Source organism: Varanus komodoensis, unplaced genomic scaffold (genome assembly GCF_004798865.1).
Source record: "Varanus komodoensis strain SLA01 unplaced genomic scaffold, ASM479886v1 scaffold7_1, whole genome shotgun sequence".
In the NCBI taxonomy this organism is placed as follows: domain Eukaryota; kingdom Metazoa; phylum Chordata; class Lepidosauria; order Squamata; family Varanidae; genus Varanus; species Varanus komodoensis.
Window position 1 is genome coordinate 5,556,464 of NW_025336479.1, and position 23,768 is coordinate 5,580,231.

At 44.7% G+C, this 23,768-nt stretch overlaps 1 protein-coding gene across 19 annotated transcripts in view; it reads right to left on the reverse strand.

Annotated features, from left to right (window-relative positions):
• GAS7 (growth arrest specific 7) overlaps positions 1 to 23,768 on the reverse strand; it is a 155,161-nt gene that overhangs the window by 44,888 nt on the left and 86,505 nt on the right. For all 19 annotated transcript variants that reach the window (XM_044453829.1, XM_044453823.1, XM_044453821.1 and 16 more), the window contains 2 exons: positions 2,497 to 2,574; positions 877 to 962 (listed from right to left, as the gene is read on the reverse strand). In XM_044453829.1, the coding sequence (XP_044309764.1) occupies positions 877 to 962; positions 2,497 to 2,574 (164 nt within the window). The remainder of the gene's footprint in view (positions 1 to 876; positions 963 to 2,496; positions 2,575 to 23,768) is intronic.

Consider the following 23,768-nt stretch of genomic DNA (forward strand, 5'->3'; position numbering starts at 1 on the left):
CCTATAACAATAACAGAAAGAAAGAACAATAGACTAGAGGAACACACTCTCTAGCACAGACCCTGTCCAGCCAAAGCTGGTCTGGGGACACAAGGCAGTTCCTCTCACCAGGAAAGACCCTGTCAGTTGTCTTGTGAGATGGGTAAACTCAAAAGCCATGCAATACCCTACAGAAAATGGCAGAAGCCCTCAAGGTTTATCTTAACTGAAGAGGTATTCTGTGATCCTTTAAGAAATCTCTAGAAAGAGTAGGACCTAAAGGTCTAGCCCATGTATTTCTGCAATGGGATTTCAAGTCACCAGCTTATTTGATTTATCTTGGCATATTTCAAGTCACAGGTGATAGAGGTGCTTGAATAGTTGTTTTTAATTGCATACAAACTTGTAGACTTCATTGCCATAAGACCTGATTGTTTTGCAAGAATGAAGAGGAAATGCCAGGATACGAAAGGCCATCTTGACGATAGTGTCCCACAGTTACAGAGCAAGAATATGCTTGGTGTAATTGCTACTAGAAATGTGACTAATTCTAATTAGTCCTTGACCAAAAGGAAAGCACATTGCATGATTAGCCTGAAGAACTCCATGCTACAAAATGATCACAGATGGGTGAAGCTGAGCAAGATCAGTACGAGCTTCCAGAGATAAAAATAGCAAACAGAAAAAGAGAGAGATTAACTGTTCAGGAATACAAGGGCCTTGAAGTTCATAGCACAAGCTTGGACTCAGCTGTGCAGTGATAATTCAATTTTTAAATGAAATAAGGATTCCAGTGCTTCCTCCCACTAGAAATATCTACCACCACTATTTCTAAGCAAACAGAAATATGGAGAAGAAAAGTCTTTATCTGTAACGGGAAGCATTCTCTGCACTTACCTGGGTGTCACTGCCAACCCTGCGGAGACTCATGTGGCTTGGTTCTAGCTGGGGTACCAGAGTTCCAGGTATGTGATATCCATTCACTGTAAAGAAGAGACATGTGCTTAGGCTGAGGAGCTGGGGTAATTCCAAAGAAGGAAGTAAATGAGTTTATGTAGCCTCTGCGACTCAAAGTGATTACTGGGGCAGATCATCTACTTCCAATAAAAGCAGAAGCTTGGTGAAACCCTGTAACAAGGTTAGCAAGCCCATTGACATGAAATGTTCTCAAGATTTCTCATATAATAAAGCAGTATGTAAATACAAGAATATTCCTACATCTTATTGTTTTTGGTTTAGTCCTACCCACACTCCCAACATACACATGCATTTTTAAGCCGCTGTGGGAGCTGCTACAATTTTCCTCCTTGCTTTTTAGGATCCTTTCAGAAGGAACAATACCTTGTGATAGTATTTACTTACTTATATATTAACAGAAATAAAACTGCATGGCAGAAAGAGTGAAAGAATAAGTGACAGATCTGGAAACATCAGCAGGAGGGAATTCACCCTAACCCTGTCTATTCCTCATTACTGCCATGCGGTCTCCCCAATTCCTCCTTCCTCACTACCGATTATTTTTCTCTCCTACAGTTTGGAAGTCAAAAGCATCTTAGATAGGATGAGATGTGCTCCAACCATAATTTCAGCTGATGCTGTCTGTCACCCAGCCTTTCTGGTGGCTCAGACCTCAAGGATTTCAAAAAAAGTCAGCGCCATAAATATAAGTAGCTTGTTGATAACCAGGAGACAGCTCACAGCAACACACCCACCCGTTCTGAAATTTAAGTGTGCATCATGCCAAGCCCCACCCCATTCCCCTAAGGACAGTCATGTGCAAAAGTGCAAGTGGCCTTCGCTAAAGCTGACTGGATCTTAACTGCCCATTCAAGACCAGGGACACCCCAAATGCAATTGCATTGCAACAGGGAACAAGACACTGAAACAGTCAGCAGGATCACACAGGGGGAAATAGGCCACAGTGGTATATTCCTCCCTCCACACATGCCAGCCACATGCTGCAGGTGGGGAAGGATGAGCATAGTCCTTGGCAGTGTGGCTCGTAGGGTCATGCAAGCCTGGCCAAGGTGGCCTGTTGACATTGAGAACAAGATACTCAGAACCCAGGGGAAGTTGCATGGTTCTGAGTGGCACATTACTCAGGTTAACAAGCCACCATCATGGGCTTCACACAACACAACAAGCTGCCCTGCCCCGGTCACTATGCTAATCCGCCTGGCATGGGACAAGCATTTATGGGGGTGGGGGGGAGACATGGTGGCTTATTTCCCCACTCTGTGATCTTACAAACCCGGTCACTGTTGCTAGGAAAATTCATTTCCCTCTAGCAACTGTGAAGACTGAAGCTAAGCTCAGGGCAAACAGGAAATTCTGAGAAGGGTAGCAGATGGCCGAGGAAGTAACATGCATTGGCCTGCAAACACCACTTTCATTCCCAGGCAAAGAAGATGCCACAGGCATGCTCCCTTCTGGTACGGGCTGCCATGTGCAACCTCAAAAGAGTATTTTCTTTCATGAAAGCGAGCGCACGAGCCTTCCGACTGATTCATCCCATACCTGTAGGCAAGGAATTCTTCTGTGTCACAGGGCTCTTTGGGGTCCCAGGCACGCTGCTTGGCCGCTCCCAAGTGGTCTCTGTTCAAAAAAGCAACATTAATGTCAGTGCAGCAGGGAAGACCAGCGTGTGTGTGTGTGTGTGCACAGGACAACTCTTCTTGCCCCGCTTCATAGCCTCTGGAGCCTATCAATGCCTGCTGTTGACAGGTGAGCGTCTGATCTGTGCCGCTTTGCAAAGTGCTCAAATGCCGGAGATTTCAGATAGTGTGGTCTCTCTTGAAAGCATTATAGAAGGCAGGTTTCCCCCTCTAGCAATTTTCACACAGCCACACTCTGGGTCCTCTCAGGTGTGTAAAGTGTGAAGCAGCCTGATGTGTCTAGACTGCTGGGGGCAGGATAGCAAAAGCAACACACCTGATCTCCCAAAACCCAGCCTCGCAAAGCTTAAGCCAAGCCCCTGAACATCCTTTGCATTATTATTTGCATTCATATCATCAAGTTTTTTTCCTCACGAAAGAAACCCATGCTGGCTTACATGGTTCTCTTTCCACTCTCCATTTTATCCTCCTAACAACCCTGTTCAGTATGTTAGGCTGAGAATCCGTGCCTGGTCCAACATCACCCAGTGTGGTGTACTGGTTAAGAGCATGGAACTGGGACTCAGGCGATCTGCGTTCTAGTCCCCGCTCAGCCATGGAGCCAGCTGGGTGACTTTGGGCCAGTCACAGACTCTCAGCCCAGCCTACCTCACAGGGTTGTTGTTGTGGAGATAAGATGGAGGAGAAGAATGATGTAAGCTGCCTTGAGCCCTTTGAGTAAAAAGGCAGGATATAAATCGAAAAATAAATAAATAAAATAAATCTCCAAGTGGGAACTTCCTGGTTTTCTAGAGTACCAGTCCAACATGCTAACCATGTTGTACCCCTCAAGCCATGGCTCAGTCCTGGAATATTCTCAGCAAAGCACAGGCTGAGCACATGCAGAATATCTTTCCACTGCTGCTGCTTAATCTGGAAGAACTACTCATGAAAAGCACCAGCTCTGTCTTCCACTGCAATCCTTTCTTTTGGAATGCACTTTCGCCTATTTTGAATTGCTCATCCATTTCCACAAGGAAATTTGCAGGGAGCATATTGAACAAAAATGCTTCTTCCCCTGTTAAGCTACTGGAACATTAAAAGTAACAACATTCTCCTTTAGGTTTCACAGCTATGCTAGAGAATGTGCCACTTCATGACACATGGATCACATCTGGCAAGAAACCAGGTTTAAGCAAGAAATCATTGCAGCTGCCATTCAAGGGATAATCACAAGGCAGTGTTTCTGCTGGTAGGTGGTGTAGTAACTTTGAATTAACCTCAGACTGCTGCTCACTTTGTTCAGAGGCATGATCACAGACAGGGAGAACGCGGCTGCTGGCCTACGAGTGATGCAGTGCCGTTTTCTTTTTATGACTGCAGGTGGAAGATCATTTGACACACCTACCGTTTTTGTCCTGAGAAGCTGCGTGCTGGATCTATGCAGGCCAAGCATATTAACGTAATGCTCAGAAAGACAGCATGGCAAGTTACATGTCCAGTTAATTCTAAAAGCTATGTTGAGGAATGCTGTAAGAAGCATTACTCAAGGAGGGAGCGTGGGCAAAATTTCACAAGCATGCATTTAAATTTATTGCAGCCTGGGATCATGAATTTCAAGACCTACTAGTGGCTGGCAGCAACATTTCAAAATTACAAGTCAGGCAACTGGGCCAGCTAAATACTAACCTTTTCATTCTTATATAATGGTTCTTCAAATAGCCCTTTCTAATCATTCATCGTTAACTGTTTAATTAATTAATTTCTATACTGCCCAGTAGTGGAAGCTCTTTGGGCAGGAAACAAAATACATTTTAGAAACACCAATAAAAATCACATTATAGATTTTAAAAATATATATTAAAGACATTACTAAAAGTTTATAATACAAAATTTAAGATCACACATCAAACAGGTATGTGTGTGTGTCATAACTTAAAGAAGAAGGAAAATATTCAAGCCTATAGCAACTAGCAGGCCCCCAAAGTTATTTGCATGCCCTGCAGTTTTATTCCCCATGCCTCCGTCACTCATTCAGGAGGAAGATTTCTGCCAATGGCTGACGTATGAAGTCTTCATAACGCAGCTTAGGTACTGCACTGCAGTACATCTCATGCCACCATCATAAACATTGCATTTGTATGGCACTGGCTTTATAGAATAATAGTACTTTAAACATTCAGAATGCTGTGCAATGGACATTCTTTCCACAAAATTGTGAAGTCTGTCTGCAGTAATGGAGCGGTTATCACTCGGCCGTTACGCAGGGTTCTGCTCCGTTCAGGCAATATCCAATGGGCACTGTGCCTCTGCCAACTCCATTCCGCAAGGGGCTTCTCCCACTGTGCAAGCAGGGCCCACTGTTTGCACAGGGGACATGTGGCAACCTGCACCATTTCTGAAATGGGCAGTTCTGTTTGCTTCTGGCTGTGCCCAGAAGTGCTAAATTTCCACCGCAAGTTGCTAACACAGAAGAACAGACCTGACAGAGATGCAGTATCCCCCGGGATGCTGCCCTCTGCTCCAGGGATGTAACAGCTCCTCAGTATTTTATTTTGCAACTGGGAGGATGCTACTTCTACGCCACCAAATATATCCATTAGTATTATGACTGCTGTGCAATTTTTAAAACTTTAAATTGGTGTTTTACTTTGAATCTTATCAGGAGCTGTTTTATGCCAACCATGAGCCTCTCCAATCCCATAAAGCCTACTCTGATGGGGGAAAATATCCCCAGGGGGTCAGTTAGTGGTTTTGCAGCAGTGCTTTCCAAGATCCTTTCAGGCAAGGATGCCAGGAACTAAACATGGCACACTAAAATACTAATAAGCTATGACTCCTGCCAGTGCATCTAAAAAGAAAAAGGTGAGCTGCAGCATCTCCTGCAGCAACGCTTCCAGCACAGCTAATTATATTGGGGTGGGATTTTGCACCACTGGTACTGAAATCAGGGTTAGCACAAGTACAGCACTAAAGGAAATGCCTGCCTAGTCACAGAATCAGAGAACAGTAGCATTGGAATGGGCCAGAGGGTCCAACCCGCTGCTCAGTGCAGGACTCCATGATTCGCTCAACATGTGGAACTGGGTGGTTTTTTTCCTCCCAAAGGACACCATGTTTGTGGATGGGTCATGTGTTGTTCATCATGAGTCACAACTGTATTGCATTGTAATGCACCGCCTCACATTTGGAAGACAGGTGGTTCACATGCTATCCACCCACCCACCTACCTTTTTTCTTGTTTGAGTTCAAAGATTTAGAAGACCAGTTCACCACAAGCGCAGTAGAATCATGTACTAAGACACACCAGTTGCACATGGGACAATCACGTCAAATGACCCCAGAGCTGAATGTCATACATGTTACTAACGACACATGCCATCCTTCCAAAATGCTAAGGCAACTTTGCTTGACTACAACCATTTTCCTTATGAAACTATGGCCATGGTTTTCAGCAACAGTGGCCAGGATCAAGCATAGGCTAGCTAGCCTTCAGCTCTCTGGGTTGCTTCTGCTGTTCTATTCTACAGGGCGGAATCCAATGGGGAACACCCACATGCAGCCAGCCCCACTGCTTCTGTTTCATGCATGGTACCCAAGCAAAGAGACTCATTTCTGCAAAGGTGCAGGCTGGCGGAGCTCACATGGAGAGCCCCAGAAGTACTAAACCTCTGTTGCAAAAAATAGTTGGTGCTGCTCCTCAAAGAACTTGCAATGCTGGTCAAATGTGGGGTGGGGTGGGGGTCCTTCATGAGGACCTGTAGCATTCAACATTCCCGTTTGCCTTGGTCTCTTGCAATCCCCACAAATGAATATTCACAATTCAAACAGTCATCACCCCAGTGATGCAGAAATCCTTTGGCCCAAGCATTCAAGTGCAAATCATTGGTCCCCGCAGGCTTAAAAATATAAAAAGGCACAAAAGGCAAACAATTAGCAAGTGTGATATTATTAACGCTGTAATTTGCTTAGCATTCCATTTCCTATTTTTCTGTCTGAGTTACAGCTTGTATTTTAGACTTGTTTGGAATGTCTGCATAGAGATGGCAATAGTGAGTCATAAGGGATTGCAGCAGTGCAGAGTACACAAGTGCTCGATTAAAGTGTAGAATGTGTGTGCTTCATGATAAAACAGGGAAAAGAAAAAGCACACAGTAAGACCTATTAAAGGAGATGGAGAAATCTAGCATTCTTTCTCTGAAAAATGTCAGCCTAGTACTTTATATTTTTAGTACCAACCATTACCAGGCATAATTGTACAGAATCAGATCACATTTATTTACTTACTATGATTATACAGCCACCACATAACACAAGTTATCCGGGCAACTCGCAGAACAAAACAAGGCGCAAGCATGTCAAACAACCAAGAAAGTATTTCAGTTTGTACAAACTTGCCACACTGCAGATTTTTCAGACTCTAGCTCTAATTAGAGAAATAAATTTGAGTTACGTAGAATTTTGAACAATGCATTATTTACTAAGTTAGAGTGAGATAAAGATGGCTAATTTTGCCTGAGGCTAAGCTACACCCACCACTCCTCCAACTAGACTCATATCAAGTGAGGCTTAGGATGCCCCAGTGCTGCTCTAAGCTCAGCTCCCATCTTGCATGCTTACCTTTTTTAATGGAGCCTAGCAGTTCTTCTGTCCTTAGCTATGAACACAACCTGCCCTTCTCACCTGATTTTCCCAGATACAATGAGACTTTGCTTGTGCAATCATTAATGCATTAGCACTAGACAGCCATTGCGGTGCACTGGTTAGAGTGCTGAACTGAAGACCCGGGTTCTAGTCCCACATTCTCCTCCCCATGAAGCTCAACAGACAAATCTGGGCCAGTCACAAAGTCTCAGCTAACCTATCCCACAAGATGGTCCAAGCATCAAAGTGGAGTGGAAGAGGTGGGGGATATGAGCCACTCTGGTTTCCTTGAAGGAAAAGGGCAGGTTACAAATGTGACAAATTAATTAATAGACCAGAGGCAGGGAATGCATAGCCAATGGTGAAGGGAAATGGCAGTGGTGGTGCAACAACATCTGGAAGGTCATATGTTTCCCACCCCTGCTTTAGACAACCCAACAAATCTTGTTTGACGAGGTTTGCTTGGATTTCGTTCAGCAATTGAAAATATGCCCTTTCAAGAGGGCTGCACCTCGAGAAGACTTCTGCTGGCTTATGGTCCTGCCAGATCATCAGCAACGGAAATGATGTCATTATGAGAAAGCCTGACATGTTGCAGTCATGCAGCAAAAACATAACACAATACTTGTCTTTCTGGTGCCGACAGCAAGAGTCAAGTAAAATCTTCATTAAATGCTAATCACCTCCCATAGAAATACTGATTCTATTCTCACACTAAAAAATATCCAAATGGCATCCCAAAAGCAGAGCAGTATGTCTATCAACTACAGACGGGTGTCATGTGTTTGTGAAACTTATGCCAACAACATTTTCGTTGATATACAAAGGATTCCTGCCTGTTCTATTCTTAAAATTCTCTGTTAAACCTCAGTGTTAAAAATATCTAAGTTGGTTTAAATATTTACACAATCTTATCCTTTACACATTCAATACATATTTAAAAGAATCATCCAAATCCAGGCACCAGAGAGGGAAAACTCTAATATGATTGACTGTAATACTGCTATTGATTTAAAATGATGTTGAAAAATGCAGCCAAAACAGAATAGTTTCCTTTGCCCAAGTTACAGGAATTTAAACTATTGAGGGAAACAGATCACTTTTCCCTTCAGAAACAACGCCTTGCATTTTCATGCTTTTCGAAAAAAATCATTCAACTGAACCATCCTGGATTCTTCCACATGAAAAGCTGAAGCACACTGGCATCCCTGGCTCCTCGTTATGTAACAGCCAATTCCCGACAACCCTGCAGTGTTACACTGCCCTATACTGGCAGTTACTAGAATAACAAGGCAGTCCACAATTGCAGGAGCTGCTAGAACAGCAGAAGCCTATGAGCCTGCTTTTGCAGAAAAGACGCATGCATCACTGGCACAAACACAAGATTTTTCAAGGAGCAAATACATTTTGCAGTAATAGCTCCATTCAATTGATCTTGGCAGCCTGACTTGATTACGACATCAGCGAATTATTTCAGCTGCTGCTCCTTAAGTGCTAGCAAACTCAAACAGAGGTCTACTATACAGTATGCTCTACTGCCATTGAGCATGTAAAGTGAAGAAATTAAGAGAAAATCAGATACACAAGATGGAATGGAGAAGTATATTGAATTCCAGAAAATGTACCTCACTTAACTCTAATGGATGTTAAATCAACTCCCAAGCAGTAGATATTGTAGGTGTGAAAACAAGATACCCCTCGTGCTGGCTACCTATGTCCTCTCCATGCCAGACGGCCCTGTCCCCCATTGGCAGCTGCATGTCCAGCTTCAGGAAAAATGGGCTTTGCACACAGGTTCCTTCTCTATTGCCTAAGATTCCCCTTTGTGCAGAGGGACACTGCAGAGATACAATGCTTTCTTACCTGTTGCATGCACGGCTGCCAGGATAGTGGGGTAACGGCTGGTGAGTTGCAGAGAGCAAGTGCAATTTCACTTCCATGTGGAATGAATGTGCAAACAAAGTGATCCATACTTGTCCTGTTTTAAAATCAAGATATGCAAGAATACAGAGAAACACAGAATGCAGCGCTTTTTCAAACACTGCCCTTTGCCTATCGTCTGGTCTCCCGCCATCATGTTGGTGGTTTTTATCACTCCCTTGTGGTTCCCAGCTTCCCACACTTTGGGAAGTGAGTGCCTTCTCCTTTGACAGACTGCACCATCCGACCACTTCAGAAGTCCAGATCCCTCTCATTCCATGGGCTCTCACAGCATCACCAACTCCAAGGTGTCCTTCTCAACTGGGCCAACATTTTCATTAACCCCAGGACTGCTTTCTTGGTCAATCACTGCTAAGTCAGATACCGTCAGTGTACACACGAAATTTGCTTACACCAAACCACATTTGCCATTTTAATCCCCATTCTTTCAGTTTGGAGAGATCCGTTTGGAGATCTGCACGATCCTCTTTTTTATTTTAACCACTCCAAATAATGTGGTGTTATCAGCAAATCTGGCACCCCTCTGCTCACTCTGCATTCCAGACCATTGATGAACAAGTTGTGCTCACAGATCCCTGTTTATGGGGGCCCCACTGGAAGAATTTACCTTTGATTTCTACCTTCTGCTTTCTGTTCTTTAACCAGAGATTCATCCATAAGACCACCTCTCCTCTTAGTCTGGCCTGGAGTCTTTGGTGAGGAACTTTGTCATAAGCCTTTTTAAACTCCAAGTAAACAGATCCCTTCTGTCCAAATATTTTTTGATGTGGAACAAATTTGTTGATTTAGAACTCTAAAAAGATTCACACTTAATGAAGCCACGTTGAGTCATTTTCAGTGAGTTCATGCTTCTGTGTGCTTCCTAGTTTTATCTTTAATAATGCTTTCAACCATTTACCCAGAAAGCTAAACCTTCTGGAATTTCCTGAATCACTTTTTTTAAAAGATTAGTGATACATTGGGCATTCTCCAGTCTTCTGGTATAGAGGCTGAACTTAGGTACTTGTTACATTTTTTAAGTAAGGTCAGCAATTTTACACTTGAGATCTTTAAGAATTCTTTAAGACCTTTACTGATACTTTACTGATAAACTTTGAATTGAGAAGGTCATATTTCGCCATCACTGTCTATCAGGTCAATCAGTGGTATCTGCCCTATATCCTTTGCAATGAAAATACATGAGGAAAATACATTGTTTCTGTGCAATCTTTGTATCCTTCCTTAGTATCCCTTCACCATCATCCAACAATCCAGCTGCCTCCTTTACTGGTTTCCTGCTTCTAATATACCTAAGGAGTTCTTTATTGCTGGTCTTGATGTTGTTAATGGTATGCCCCTCAACATTCTTTTTTGCTTACTGACTTTTTACATCTTGTTTGTGCAATTTACAAAAAAGTCCTTTTATTTTCCTCCTTTGGGCAAACCTTCCATTTTCTGAAGGAAGCCTTCATCTCGTGGTGGTGATGCACAAGAGTTACAACGCTTTACTAGCAATAAGCTGTTGGGCACTGGAGGCATGTAATAGAGAGCATGAGAGATTTTTTCTCCTTTAACATGTGCTCTGTGTGTGGAAATAAATGTTCAGGCAACTAACGATCTGCAGAAACATGCAATTATTATACGGTAGAAAGCTGTATTTGGGGGATTTGCCACATACTGTACTATGTATGTATCGAAATATTATGCTTGTTAATTCATTCTGAAACTTTGCTTTAAAAAAGAAATCCATGACTAAGACCATGTAGATGAAAAGGAAGGAAAGAATGCCATCCCTCTGAGCCAAGCCATTTAAGCTGAACAACTTAGCTGCTAAATTTGAGCCAATCAATTCCTTTGTCAGTTTTATCACCACCAGCAGCAGAGTTATGGACAGTGTTTGGCCGTGTTCGTGAGTATGTGCATATTTTTGCATTTCATAAACTATTTATTTAACAATGTGCATTATTACTGGAATGCTAGCACCATTATTTATTATTTATTTCATCCCCCCACCTCAGTTTCACTTTATGTCTTACCCAAAAGACACAGTGATCAGCACAAGAACACTATTATTACATACGGAGGACAAAAGTTCAGAAGTGAAGTTACTTGTGAAATCAAAGTGTTATGGCATCCATGTGCACAGAACAGTTATGCATAAAGCAATTAGGAAAATACAAATATTAACAGAATATTAGAAGCTTAAGATTAATGCACATAACAACATAACATATGTGGTGCTTCACAAAGAAACAGGCAAAATTGAAGTGCGTACTGTATACAGTACATATCTTCTCTGTGTGTATGCACAGAGTTATCCTGGTGTACAGATAACTTCCATTAGCTTGTAATAATTCTTAAACACTGGTTTGGAGCCAGAGTGGCTATCACAACAATCTTTTTTTTTTTCTTTTTAAAGCAAGTATCCCCACATTTTTCTGCTGATCCCTTTATATGTTTGGTAAGAAACCCGCTTATTATTAGCCTAATTATGACTATTTGTCACACTGAAGGGCCATCGCATGCATTGACCCAGTTCTCACATCACAACAACCAACTTAAAAAACAAAAACAAAAAGTCTGGATTGCAGGGAATGAAGTGGGAGGGATCAAGTGGGCAGCTTCCTGTTTTCAGATTGCTCCTGTGAAGGTTTAACAAACAGAGGATGGGTCCCTTTAATAATTTTGCTCCCTGCCCCACTTGCAGCAGGAGTGACTGGACAGTGGAACAAGCTTGTCACTGCTTTGTTCACACCAATGCAGGACTAGCCCAAGGCTCATAACAATGTGCCCAACTGATGACAACTTCCAGCTGATGGATCACTAGCACAGTCTGAAGGAAGGCACCTTAATACATACAGGGATTCCTCCAGCAATAAGTCCCATCAGCATGGACGAAACCCTGCTTGCTTGGAAGTGGCTCCATTCAGTCTGAGATAATCACACATTGGCAAGGGGACGTAGCTAGTGAATGCAGCAGGGATGAGACTGGCCTTACACATTTTCATGGTTCTCCCACGCACTGAATGCCAGAATAGAGTGCTGAAGCTCTATTCAAGATGTAGCCCTGTGTTTAAGAGAGAGGTGCTGCATTGGATGTTCGTTTACCTATGCTATACTACAGGTCTGCCAGATACTAGATTACAGAGGAGGCTCCAGTCGGGCTGTGGCCCTGTGATGCAGCAACCATTTTTATTTATTAAAACAGGTATATACTATATCTTGGTCTGAATTGGCCTACAAGGCTGCTAACAGAAGTGTATAATTCATTCTATCTATCTAGCTATCGATTTTTCAATTTATATCCTGCCTTTTTCCTACAAAGGGCTCAAGACAGCTTACATCTCCTCCTCCATCTTATCCCCACAACAACAACCCTGTGAGGTAGGTTGGGCTGAGAGTCTGTGACTGTCCCAAAGTCACCCAGTTGGCCCCATGGCTGAGCAGGGACTAGAACCCAGATTGCCTGAGTCCCAGTTCCACGCTCTTAACCACTACACCACACTGGCTCTACACCATACTACAAAAGTAAATAACTGAATCTACACAAAGTAAACAGCAGAAAACAACAGGAAATTGATAACAGACTCAATTCAGCGGTTAAAAAAAAAACAGTGGGAGCAGCAAAGATGAAAATGTCAAATGCTTGAGTTTCCCAAATAATCTCTGAAAATGCGCCACCCTAGAAGCACAACGTCTAAAGATCAAGGGGGCAAAGTGGAAAGAATTTTTACACTTTGGTGCCACTGTCAAGGTGGCCAATTCCCAGTAGCTCCTTACTGTGTTGCCAATGGCTGGGGAACCTGGATCAGGAGCTGCAAGGAGAACCTTAGCAGCATAGGCAAGTTCCTAAGCAATGCTGGACACAGCAGATTTAGGGCTATCCAAAGACACAGCCAACACTTTGAATTAGGTCTGAGCTGAATCTGCACTGAACTTCACTTTGAATTAGGTCTGAGCTGAATCTGCACTGAACTTCACTTTGAATTAGGTCTGAGCTGAATCTGCACTGAGCTTCATTTTGTTATTATCTCATCACAGTGCTGCGGCATCCACATCCTGTATTCCTTACTCCTAGCACACACCTAGCAAGGCAGTTTTTGTGCTGATTTCCACACCTCAGATATATTCCTTGGCACTGTTAGTGCATGTTGCTGGCATGATGGCATTGCCGTTATAGCAGGATGTGTCAGGAAGAGTTGGAAAGGAGAGGTGTACAGGAAAAGGGTCTTTAAAGTTGCATTCTTTTTGCCTTGGTTCAATTAGCTATGTGCTGGTGTGAAGGAGGGAAAAAGCAAGGGAAGAAAAAGGGGAAACATACAGCTGCTTCTGCTTTCCCACACAAAAAACAATACAGGAGAAAGGGCAACCCTTACTAGCTTTGCAACTTCACCAGTTGACTCCGATGAGCTCACCCAGAAGCAAGCAAGGACAGACCCATCCAATGCACAGTGCCCATGAGCTAGCTATAGACGGGAGTGCAGAAAGTTAAAAAGGGCTCTTCCTGTCCGCTCACGCCGACCAAGAAAAAAAGAAGAAGCATGGAGAAGGAGAGAGGATGCTTCTGCTTGTCCCTGTTCTTCCTTGCCAGTACAATCAGCACTGCTTTCCAAAAGGAAGCAAGCAGAGCTCCATCCACTGTGGACTTTCCCATAAGTTGGTTCCACTAAAGCTGATGTTATTTTTTCACAAGGCCACTGAATACACCGTCTGAGCAGACTGCCATCTCAGCTGGTTGTTTCTTGGGCAAGAGGACAAAGGAGACAATTGGGAAGGCTGGAAGCGACATCACAAGCTTGATTTTTTTCTGAGGTAGGAAGGAGAGGGAAGGGGCATTTGGAAGTCAGCACGAGACGTTCTGGGGCGGGGGGTGGTGGGGGGCAGAGGCAGAAAAGCAACTGAAGGATCTCAGGCCTGCTGTCCTGTTTTGCCAAGCCCAAGCTCTGGTGGGGCACTTCCTCTCCCCTGCAGGGAAGGCCAGGACAGTGCCAGGTGAGAACACATATACGAATGGCATACACTGCAACTGAAGCTCAAGAAAGAGAGCGAAATAAGGGGAAAAGCAGGTCATGAAGATTCCTGAATAAAATGAGAGGAATCACGCAATCGAGCTGGAGAACTAGGCGCACCGTGTGCTGTGGGAGTTTCCCAGGCGACAGAGCACAACAAAATCTTTCTTTAGAGCAGGCCCTGGAGATTCAGGGAACCAACAAAGCTGTTTCGTGGGATCGTTATGTCTCCCATGGCCCATGAATCAACCGTCTGGCAATTGCTTTTCAGAACCAGTTGCCGTTTCTGTGAAATCTACCAAGGCAGCTTCACAGAGCTTTACAGTCATTTGGTCTGAAAGTCACTAAGGTTGGAAGGGCCATTGCTAATTTGTTGCCAGTCTGGCATGGGCCATTGACAAATCAGCCCAAACTGGTAAAAAGTACTCTTGGCACTGCTGCCACCTGGGCATCCTGGATATGTGTTATGTCCAAGAGCACACCCAAATTGCAAAACTGAGTGTCCAAGGGAGATTGGACCCTATCCAAATCATGCTGAACATCCAGCTCTACAAAAACAATATTCCAAAGACGATTCCAGTATTCCAAACAGTACCTTAGTTTTGTCTTGATTAAATTTGTTTTTGTTCATCAGTGTCTAGTTTCATATTGATCTAAGAAACCTGTTCTGAATTTCCATTGCTTCCTAGGGTCAGAGAGTGGCTAGGAAACTGTGGCCTTCCAGATGTGGACTACATCTCCCATAAAACCAGACCACTGACCAAGCCTGCTGGAGCTGGTGGGGACTGAAATATAAAAACATCTGGGGGCACCAGTCCCTCACCCCAGAGTACAGAGTAGCTGTACAGTTCACCATGTCCAGATGGCTTTTTCCATTGCTTCATGTGTACGTTACACAGCAAAGCGCAACGTTCTATCCAATGTAAAACCCCATCTGTCATTCATGAGGTTTCTAAGTCAGAACAAATATCAGCAATTTTATGCCCAAAGGACAAGTCAAAATGTTTGTCATAAGCCTGACTCTTCCCTTTGCGCCTGTAGGTTCCAAAGCACCAGACAGTCTCTTTGCAGTGCATGTCTTCATCAGCACTTCACAGCTACAAGACAAAGTGACTCCAAACTTCTAGTGAGCTGGAAGATAAGTCTCTACTCATGTCAGGAGTGTTGAACCTCAGCTGAGACCTTCTCCCCCAAACCCGTCCCTTTCAGTAACTCTGTGGGTTCCACTGTGCTCACGGTGGTTCCTCCAGCCTGGGAGACTTACGCAAGGGCAGCTTGTCTCCCCAGCAGTTCGTCCTGGGTCAGGGACCTGGAACAGAAATGCAATGGCTCTCCCAACTGCCTTTCCTGGACCCTTCCTCTCTCTTTCAAGACATTCCCGTTCTCCTGCTTGGCCTGGAACCTGCAGGCAGCAAACCAGATGGCACTTCTAAGGCATCTGCTTCCAAAGAGCTTCCAAAACTCCCATCCTTGGATCTTCAAGGTCTCCTTCTCCTTCAGAATCTAAATCATGATGATGCTGGGGTGCCAGCCAAGAGGGCCTGTCTACTTCACTCACTGCCATGGTCACAGGGCAAGCGTTTCTTCAACCCCATGGCCCTTGTTACAGGACCTCAACGACTTGGATCAGTGCTGCTGGACAAAACTGCAGGGATACAAAGGTACAGTGCGTTTCCTTTGTTGCCATCACTTCTATAAAGCAGGCTCTCAGATGAGCTGTAAGGCCCATCTGGATACATTGCAAGTCAGCCACCATCATTGCTCAAGCTGTCCTTCCTGCTGTTTCCTCACCCCCAAGCACCACAGAAAATGAAAGAGCTGAATGGGCTCTATAAATGGGGAAGGGGCATGCAATGCATATGGCCCCTGGGCTGCATATAGCCTGTCCACAGATGAATTACAGCCTGCCCAGTGCCTGATAAAATACCAGGTTAGGGCTGGCAAAACCCCCTTGGTTTTCTGCCATGCTAACAACATCTAAAACACCCTTCAATGAAATTATTGGTCCAGTCTTAATGAAGATCAAAGTCCTGTATCCTAAATCATGGAAGTGACAAAAGCTTAATATGAACTTTGATGGGGAACTTTCAAGGCTATCGCTCACACAGCTGCAGAAGTGACACATCTAAGGTGCAATCAACACAGCAACAGCAGCAGCAGCTATAACAAATGAGACAAGAGGTGCTTTAGGAAGGATGACTTTAACTATGAGAAGGCCGTGGCTGTTAAGGCACAAGGCCTTTAATTTCAGAAGCAGCTTCCCTCCTGTGACCCATGTCAAATGAAGACCACAGCATTTAGCTGGAACAAAGCACACAGAGTATTAAAGGTCTCTTCCCTCATTCTGAGGAGGAGCTCCGGCAACTCAATGGAGACACACATTATTGACAGCAACAGCAGCAGAAACAAATTGTACTCAAAGCCCACGTTGCTCATGGCTGTGAGAGAAAGAAGAAACAAGCCCATTGTTAGGCTAGACAGCCAATTGCCTTTTTTGAAGGAGGGCAGCCTGCCAACTCCACTTAAAGCGGCATCCGTATGCCCTGCACTGAAGAAATCACCACCAGGCTGTCATTCTTCCCAGCTCAAGCCCCTCTTCTGGCCTTCTGCCTTTAGTTTAGATGTAAAGCTTGTGGCAGGCCAATTATCTCAGCATCTAATGAGATAAACTCTCTCTCCCCTACTCCACTGCTTCATCTCTCTCAGGAATCCATAGGGACACTGCAAATGGATAACCACAGAGGGCTGGAACAGTGATGGGAGGATGGAGAAATAACAGACGAAGCCCCATAAGCCAACCCACAGCAAATTGATAAGAAAGGCGTGTGAGGGGGGCACGACCTCCTGACAACAAGTCCATTAACACCCCTGCCTATTGCAGTCGCTCCCTTAACTGGCACCCTGCAACATGAGGCAGATAAAAAACTTGGTTGCAAGGCATTTTGATTGTATTAGTTTGTTGATAACTGATGGGGGAATCAGGCTGCTTTATTCGCTTGTGCTCTGGAATGGACAAGGGAGCTGGAGCTGAGAAAATCCCTTACCCTTCTATTTGTTGATCTGAATGTTCTCTCTCTCCCCGCTCCCCTCAAATGCAGACCTAGTCACTGTAGACCTGCTGTCCACCCTTCCCCAACCAAATGTCCTCCAGATTTTCGGATTACAACTCACAGCATGTTTGACCATTAATCATGCTAGCTAGCTGATGGGAACAGCAGTTCAAAATATCTGGAGAACACCAGCTTGGGGAAGACCAATCCAGCTCCATCCTGAGTTATTCTGAGTTCACCATCAGAAGCCCAAGCTGGCCAGATTGATGTTCTAAATACTCTGCTATTTGAAAAGAAGTTGTCTGAGAATGGGAAAGAAAGCAGACTGGTGACTACATAAGGCTAAGGCTAAGGCGGAGGGAATTTGCCTCATTTTGACATGAAATAATGCATGAACAAATGGCCTAGGTACATGTACCTTGCCTGCCTTTCTCCAAGGCTTCATTACCCCACCCCATCAGTAAACTTGGGTAATTCTTTGTAAGCAATTGTGTGTGGATCTTGCTTAAGTCAAACTATTGGTCTAACTAGTTCACCATGGTCTAGACCAGCCTTTCCCAACCTGGTGCCCTCCATAATGTTTTGGATTCCAACTCCCAGCAGCAGTAGCCAACATGGTCAATGGAACTAGGCTCCAAAACAGCTTGAGGGCAGCAGCTTGGGACAGCAGGTCTACACTGACTAGTAGTGGGTCCCCAAGATATCCAAGTCTTTTACAGGCTGTTACCAGAAACTGCCAGGGGCTTCTACTTTTGTGTGCAAAATGTTGGCTTTCCCACAAAACAAAGTACCTCCCTTGCCCTGTATGTGCAAGAAAGCTATTGTTTTCTATTTCCATTGGGCATTAGTAAGCTACAAAGCCAAGTTCAATGTGCTTATGCTGAGATATGCTTCTACATAGTTTATGACCTAGATACTTGATGGAGCGCTTGTCCAGATAGAAACAATATATTGGGATGCCCAGTTGAAGGAGCCACTTTTGCCTGGAGTTCAAGAAGCAGCAACCAGAGAGTGCATTCCCAACTGTGGAAAACCTTTCCCATTTATATAGGTGTGCTGCCAAGTCTTAAATACCAATAACCAATTTTGAATGAGTTTCCTTCTCTTTTATTTTGTTGCTTTGTGTAAACTGTTATTTGCTTATTATTGTTTTATTACTTTTATTCACTTTGGGATTTTTTAATTGAAAAGCTGGTAAGAAATTTCTTAAAATAAAATATAGTTATTAGGGTAAAAAGTCTGAAGGTAAGCAAGGACCAAATTGTGTAATTTGGCTTACTTCCTATTTCTTGAGGGTAAAAAGTCTGAAGGTAAGCAAGGACCAAATTGTGTAATTTGGCTTACTTCCTATTCAGCCTTTTCAGGAATGCTGCTCAGAAACTCACCAGATTAGCCAACCCCAGAAGTCCCTACCTGAATTCACATTCTCCTCTGTGTTGCTTATTTCCTGTCTTTCTTCCATAGCAGCATACACAGTAGTTGAAGGCGCTCATCCAGATGCTGACCAGAACCAGGCCTTCCTAGCTCTGGGGTGCCTTCCAACCATTATTTTATATTTTACTGAAATAATGAACCCTCACCTTGAGAATTCAAGGTGGTAGGTAGGTAGGTGTGGAAGGGTATCTGTGGAGCATGTGAAAGCCAGTGCTATTCCCAGCCCACATGCCAAATGATTTAGGCTGGCTGTTGTTCCTTGGAGAGGAAGAAACAACAAGCCAGGCATGCCCAGGGCACTCTCTCTGTTACTACTCTGCAGGCTCTGAGACTGAGCCCCCGATGATAATGCTAGTGCACACTGAGCTGCCCATTGCTGATCTGCTGATCCGTGCATGGCTCCCTCCCATACATGCCCAGCATCAACTGACAGAACCGCCAAATCAGAGCAGGGAGTTTAGGAGCCAGGGCCAGCCTGGCCATGTTGAAGCAAGCTCTAAGTCTGGTTGCCTTCTCCATGCAGGGCATTTTGGTCCTTTGCTTCATGCTGTAAAAGGACATCTGGAGAAAATACCACTTGATTCCCAGGGATCTTTATCTTCCCCATATTTGAGAAGATGTAGAAGGCTAGACATTTGGGTCATCCCACGGTGCATTTGTTTGTCCCCTTTTTGTTATAACAGTGACCATAATATTGGTTTGGTCGGAGCAGATATGAAGCCAGTTCTTTGATCAAAGGTATAGCATCCACCTTGACAATTAAAATAAAATTCCTCATCTTCTTAGAAAGCAGTGGTAGATACAAACAAAGGATATTGCCCTGCAGCCTTCCTTGCTGGTTTAGAAATGTTTCAATTAAAAGTTACTCTCAGTTGCTTTAGCAGTAAAACCATGGGAAAGCGTAATTCAAACTACCCCACCAAGAGTTTCCAACTCTGATCTTAAACACAACTGCCTACTTGGAAACACTTCATGAACATAAGCAGAATAGATCAAAGGAGGCTTTTATTCTCCAAGTGCATGGCTATGAAAACTGCAGCATAAAAGCTCTCTATCAAAATTATCCATCCATACGTGGTACCTACTCCATTAGCAGATGTCATTCCTTTCACTCAGGCAAGACTTTTTCTAAGTGCCTGCCAAACTCAATTTTTAAAGCACCCCGGTGCATTTCCCACACATGACTTAAATAGGCATTCCCTTAATATGGCTGGAACATGAAAGTAAGCTCTACACTGGCTGCAGTGTACTTCCCCACTTCCCTTCCAAGCTCCATCCTCATTATTGCCAGTGCTCGCCTGGGCAGCAATAGGCCTCCTGTGAGAAAATGTGCAAAGCACCATGAGAGATGCCAAACCAGGGAATGCTCCTCTGCACCACACATCCCCTCTAGATAATCCTTATGCAGCCTGGTGGCCTCCAAATGCTTTAGATGAGATGTCTGCACGCCTCCACGTGCCACAGACTTCCTGGCTATTAGCTGTGCTACCTAGAGCTGACTGCCAGGTGCAGGCCAGCAGGGTGAGATGAGTGCTTCAGGCAGCAGATGCACCAGAGCTGCAGAGTGGTGTGGAGGAAAGTTTTGTGAGCCTAGTGGCATGTCCCTTGACCACTAGGCTAGCCTGCCATCCTCAGGTATGGTGGGGAACTTTTATCCCTCTGCCAGTGTAAAAGGGATGGAGATTCAACTGCCAGTCAGTTGCTCAAATGAGGGCTTGTCAATCCTCTCCCACCCAAAAGCCCCTGAAAGTTGCTCTTTTCCATAGAATTCCTTATATCCTAGGACAGTATACACCATCAGTGCAGACAGAAAAAGCAGCCCCCATTAACCTCACCCGTGCTCTGCCTGAGTATTCAGCATAGCTTCTCAATGCACCTACATGCATCCAACTGAACACATCATTATGGACAGTGTTTCCATAGTTCACAAGAATATGGAGAAAGCCAACACTGCATACAGTCTGTGCATGCAAAGGCTCCTTTCAAAGGTACACATGTAAAGATGAGGTGGAATGGATGATGCCCTTGCTCCCTGAAGTACATGCATTATGCATCCTTTGATGCAATAATGACACCCAATAATTTCCCCAATCCTAATCCTCCTAATCTGGGGATATATGAGAATTCCATTTCCATTTTTAAATCAACATGTTTTCAAAAATATCCCATTCACAATCGTAAATATGAACACAAGCACATTTTCCCTGAAAATGTTTGCAAATCCCTACAGTTGCTTTCATGCCTGGAAATGTGTGACTTGAAAAATTTGTGACTTTCAAAATGCACATATCTTAAATCACCCTCACACTAGTCTATGTGGGAAATTCATGCAAATTTGGGAATGGTTTGTGGAACTTTCACATTCAATAGCTGTTCATTTTGTAAAATTTTCCATTTGCATGAAATCATCGGTGATGGTTTGCAGTTTGCAAACTTGAGTGCAAATTGAAAACAGACAAGCAGTGAGCTGAAGCTCAGAGAGCCTGTCAGTGCGAGCACTGCTCACTTGCCCTGACCTTGACACAGCAGCACCAGGGCACCTGGCTCCAGGTGAGGAGCATACAGGCAAGGCACTGAAAGCCACACCTGCATGCAAACCCCTTTCAGTCCAAGGGCCAAAGTTTGCCTCAGAGCAGCTTACACAGGCCTGACTACCAGAAAATGACCAGCACAGCTTGGCTTAAAGCTTTTACTGCCAATAACTCAGCTGTACAAGAGGCATTTCAACAGTTCACATTGGTGGAAACAATTACAGAAAAGCTGGGAATCCATCAAGCAGTTGCAATCTGAGAAAAAGGTGCAGATTGGGACGCCAGGAGGGCCTGATCTGGCCACTGGGCTTGAGGCTCTACACACCAGCCCTGGAGAAGCAGGACCGCTGGATGCTGGAATACAAGGAACAGGTCACAAAGCTCAAGGGGGAAGAACTTCACTTACAGATGAGAACTTATCAGTCCAGCCCTTGGTGGAAAATTTGATCCTAGCTTTTATATATTTTATTTTAAAATATATCTTAAAAGCCTCCCTCTGCAGTTATCTAATGTAGGTCTGCATGCGTTCTTTGGTGAGGGCTTCTAAAGGCAAAAGCTGAACACACACAGTGTGCTTCAGGCAACAGGTGGGAGTCACTTAAGGGAGGGTTGGGAATGGGTAACATGGAGATAGCAGGAACAGAAGATGGATGAGCAAAGTAAAGGGATGAAAAGGAACAGCATTTTAATCTTGCAGAACTTGAACATGAGCCTCGCGGAAGAATCGCTTTCTAAACTAGATATCCTGGGAGGAAGAGGATGATTAGAAAGTACATCCATTCCCTCAAAGTTAACAGAATGTGGAGAAAGCATCAAAGTAAATATTTTATTTCAAGCTTTATTAATTTTTTATCTTCAAGCAAGAAGAGCCTGTGTAAGGTTAAGAGATGTTTAGCACACCAAAGCTTGCCACAGATAAGAAAGTGCCAAAAATGGCATGAGTCGTGTTTAGAAGCATGATGCCATCAAAAGAACAAGGGGAAGAGAAGAGACAGGACAGACTGGCTGGGTGCACACGTTATGACAAGCAACTTTGCATGGTTAAGACAGTCAGTTCACTGTTTTCCACCTCAATGTGCCTGATCAGGCTCACGGTGGCACCTCTCTTCCCTCTGGCCACTGCCTTCTCTCCTCAGGGAGGAAAGGGGTGCCTCTCTTAGGCTGGTGAAATCGCGAGACTTGCTCAGCCTGCTGCAGCTGTCAAGCAGTCCCTGTTGCACAACACGCCTGGGGCCCTGGAGATTTACCCTCACCTCCTGCTTCAGAGGAGATGGCTCAAGCGGGAGGGGGGCGCCTGATCCATGCTCAGGCAAAGGGGAGAGGGATTACCTCTGCAGAAAGAGGAAGCACCACTCAGCTGGCTCCCCCCTGCACGCGTCTGAGGGAGGCCCCTCATGTGCACGAGTGAGAGGGCAGAGAAACAACTGGGCAGGGGCACTGGGGCAGCACTGCTCAGCTGATTTTCCACATGCCCCCTTTCCTGCCCCTGCTTGCAACAGAGGCCTCCCCAACCCTGTGCCCACCCAGGCGTTTTCCTTTCATTCCAGTATCTCAATATTTGTCATGCTACAAATTAGCTGAATGATGAACAAACACTGATTTAATCGTCAAGCAAATGACAATTTAAACTCGAAGACTTTACTTGACTGAGCCTGTGAATGGGAAGCACTAGAGGGCGCTCATGTCTCCCTTAGCAAATACCTGGGCTTTCCTAAGGTGCCTGTGTGAGAACGGCAAGCGATGCCTCTCAACCTGGGCATCTGCTTCCACTCTGTGCTGTAGCTCTTTTAGGCTGCTTCACTTTGTGGGGTTGGGGTTGTCTCTCCTGCAAGTAGAAACAAGAATGGGGGACCGGCAGGAATCAGCTGAATGGTGTTGCTCTCACCTGCTCTCCACTAGCCAGGTGATTCTTGCCTCTCCTGTACATGGGCATGAGGGGCTTCTCAGGTGTGCATGCAGGGAGGCAGGGAGGGAACCAGCGGAGTGGTGCTGCCTCCAACCAGGCAGTGCTCCCCAGCTGTTTCTCAGCCCTCCCATTCCCACACATGTGGGAGGGAAGACAGAGAATCAGCTCAGTGGTGTGGCTCTTTCTGCAGCAACACCCAGCTCATTGCCAACTTCTGCCACAAATAAGGTCTTCAGGGCAGAAGGAGTGTGGAGCCTGGACACACCTGAAGGCTGCACAACATGGCAGTTAGCAGAAGTGGGACTCTCCGGCTAGCCGCTTGGCAAGACCACAATGGTGGATCTGGCCTTCATTCTACTCTTGTTTTCTGAGTTCAGATGACCCAACAAGCCATCATGGCATGGAGAAACCATAGCTCTAACTGTTGTTTCTGTTCATCATTTCTAAAGACCAAATGTACCACACCAAAATACTGTAACTGAGTTCAGACAGCACCATAGGCCAACAATGGTTTAAAAAACCCACCATGGCTTGTTGTGTCATGAAAATCTGCCCACTGGATTGAAGGTACGTTCTGCAATCTAGCAGCCTTTCGTGTGCACCCATGCTGTGTGTGCAAAAGAGTGCTGCACATGCAGTTTCTATGGCAGAATCCCACAAGGAGCACACAGGGCCATGCATACAGTTCCCTTGCTGGATGA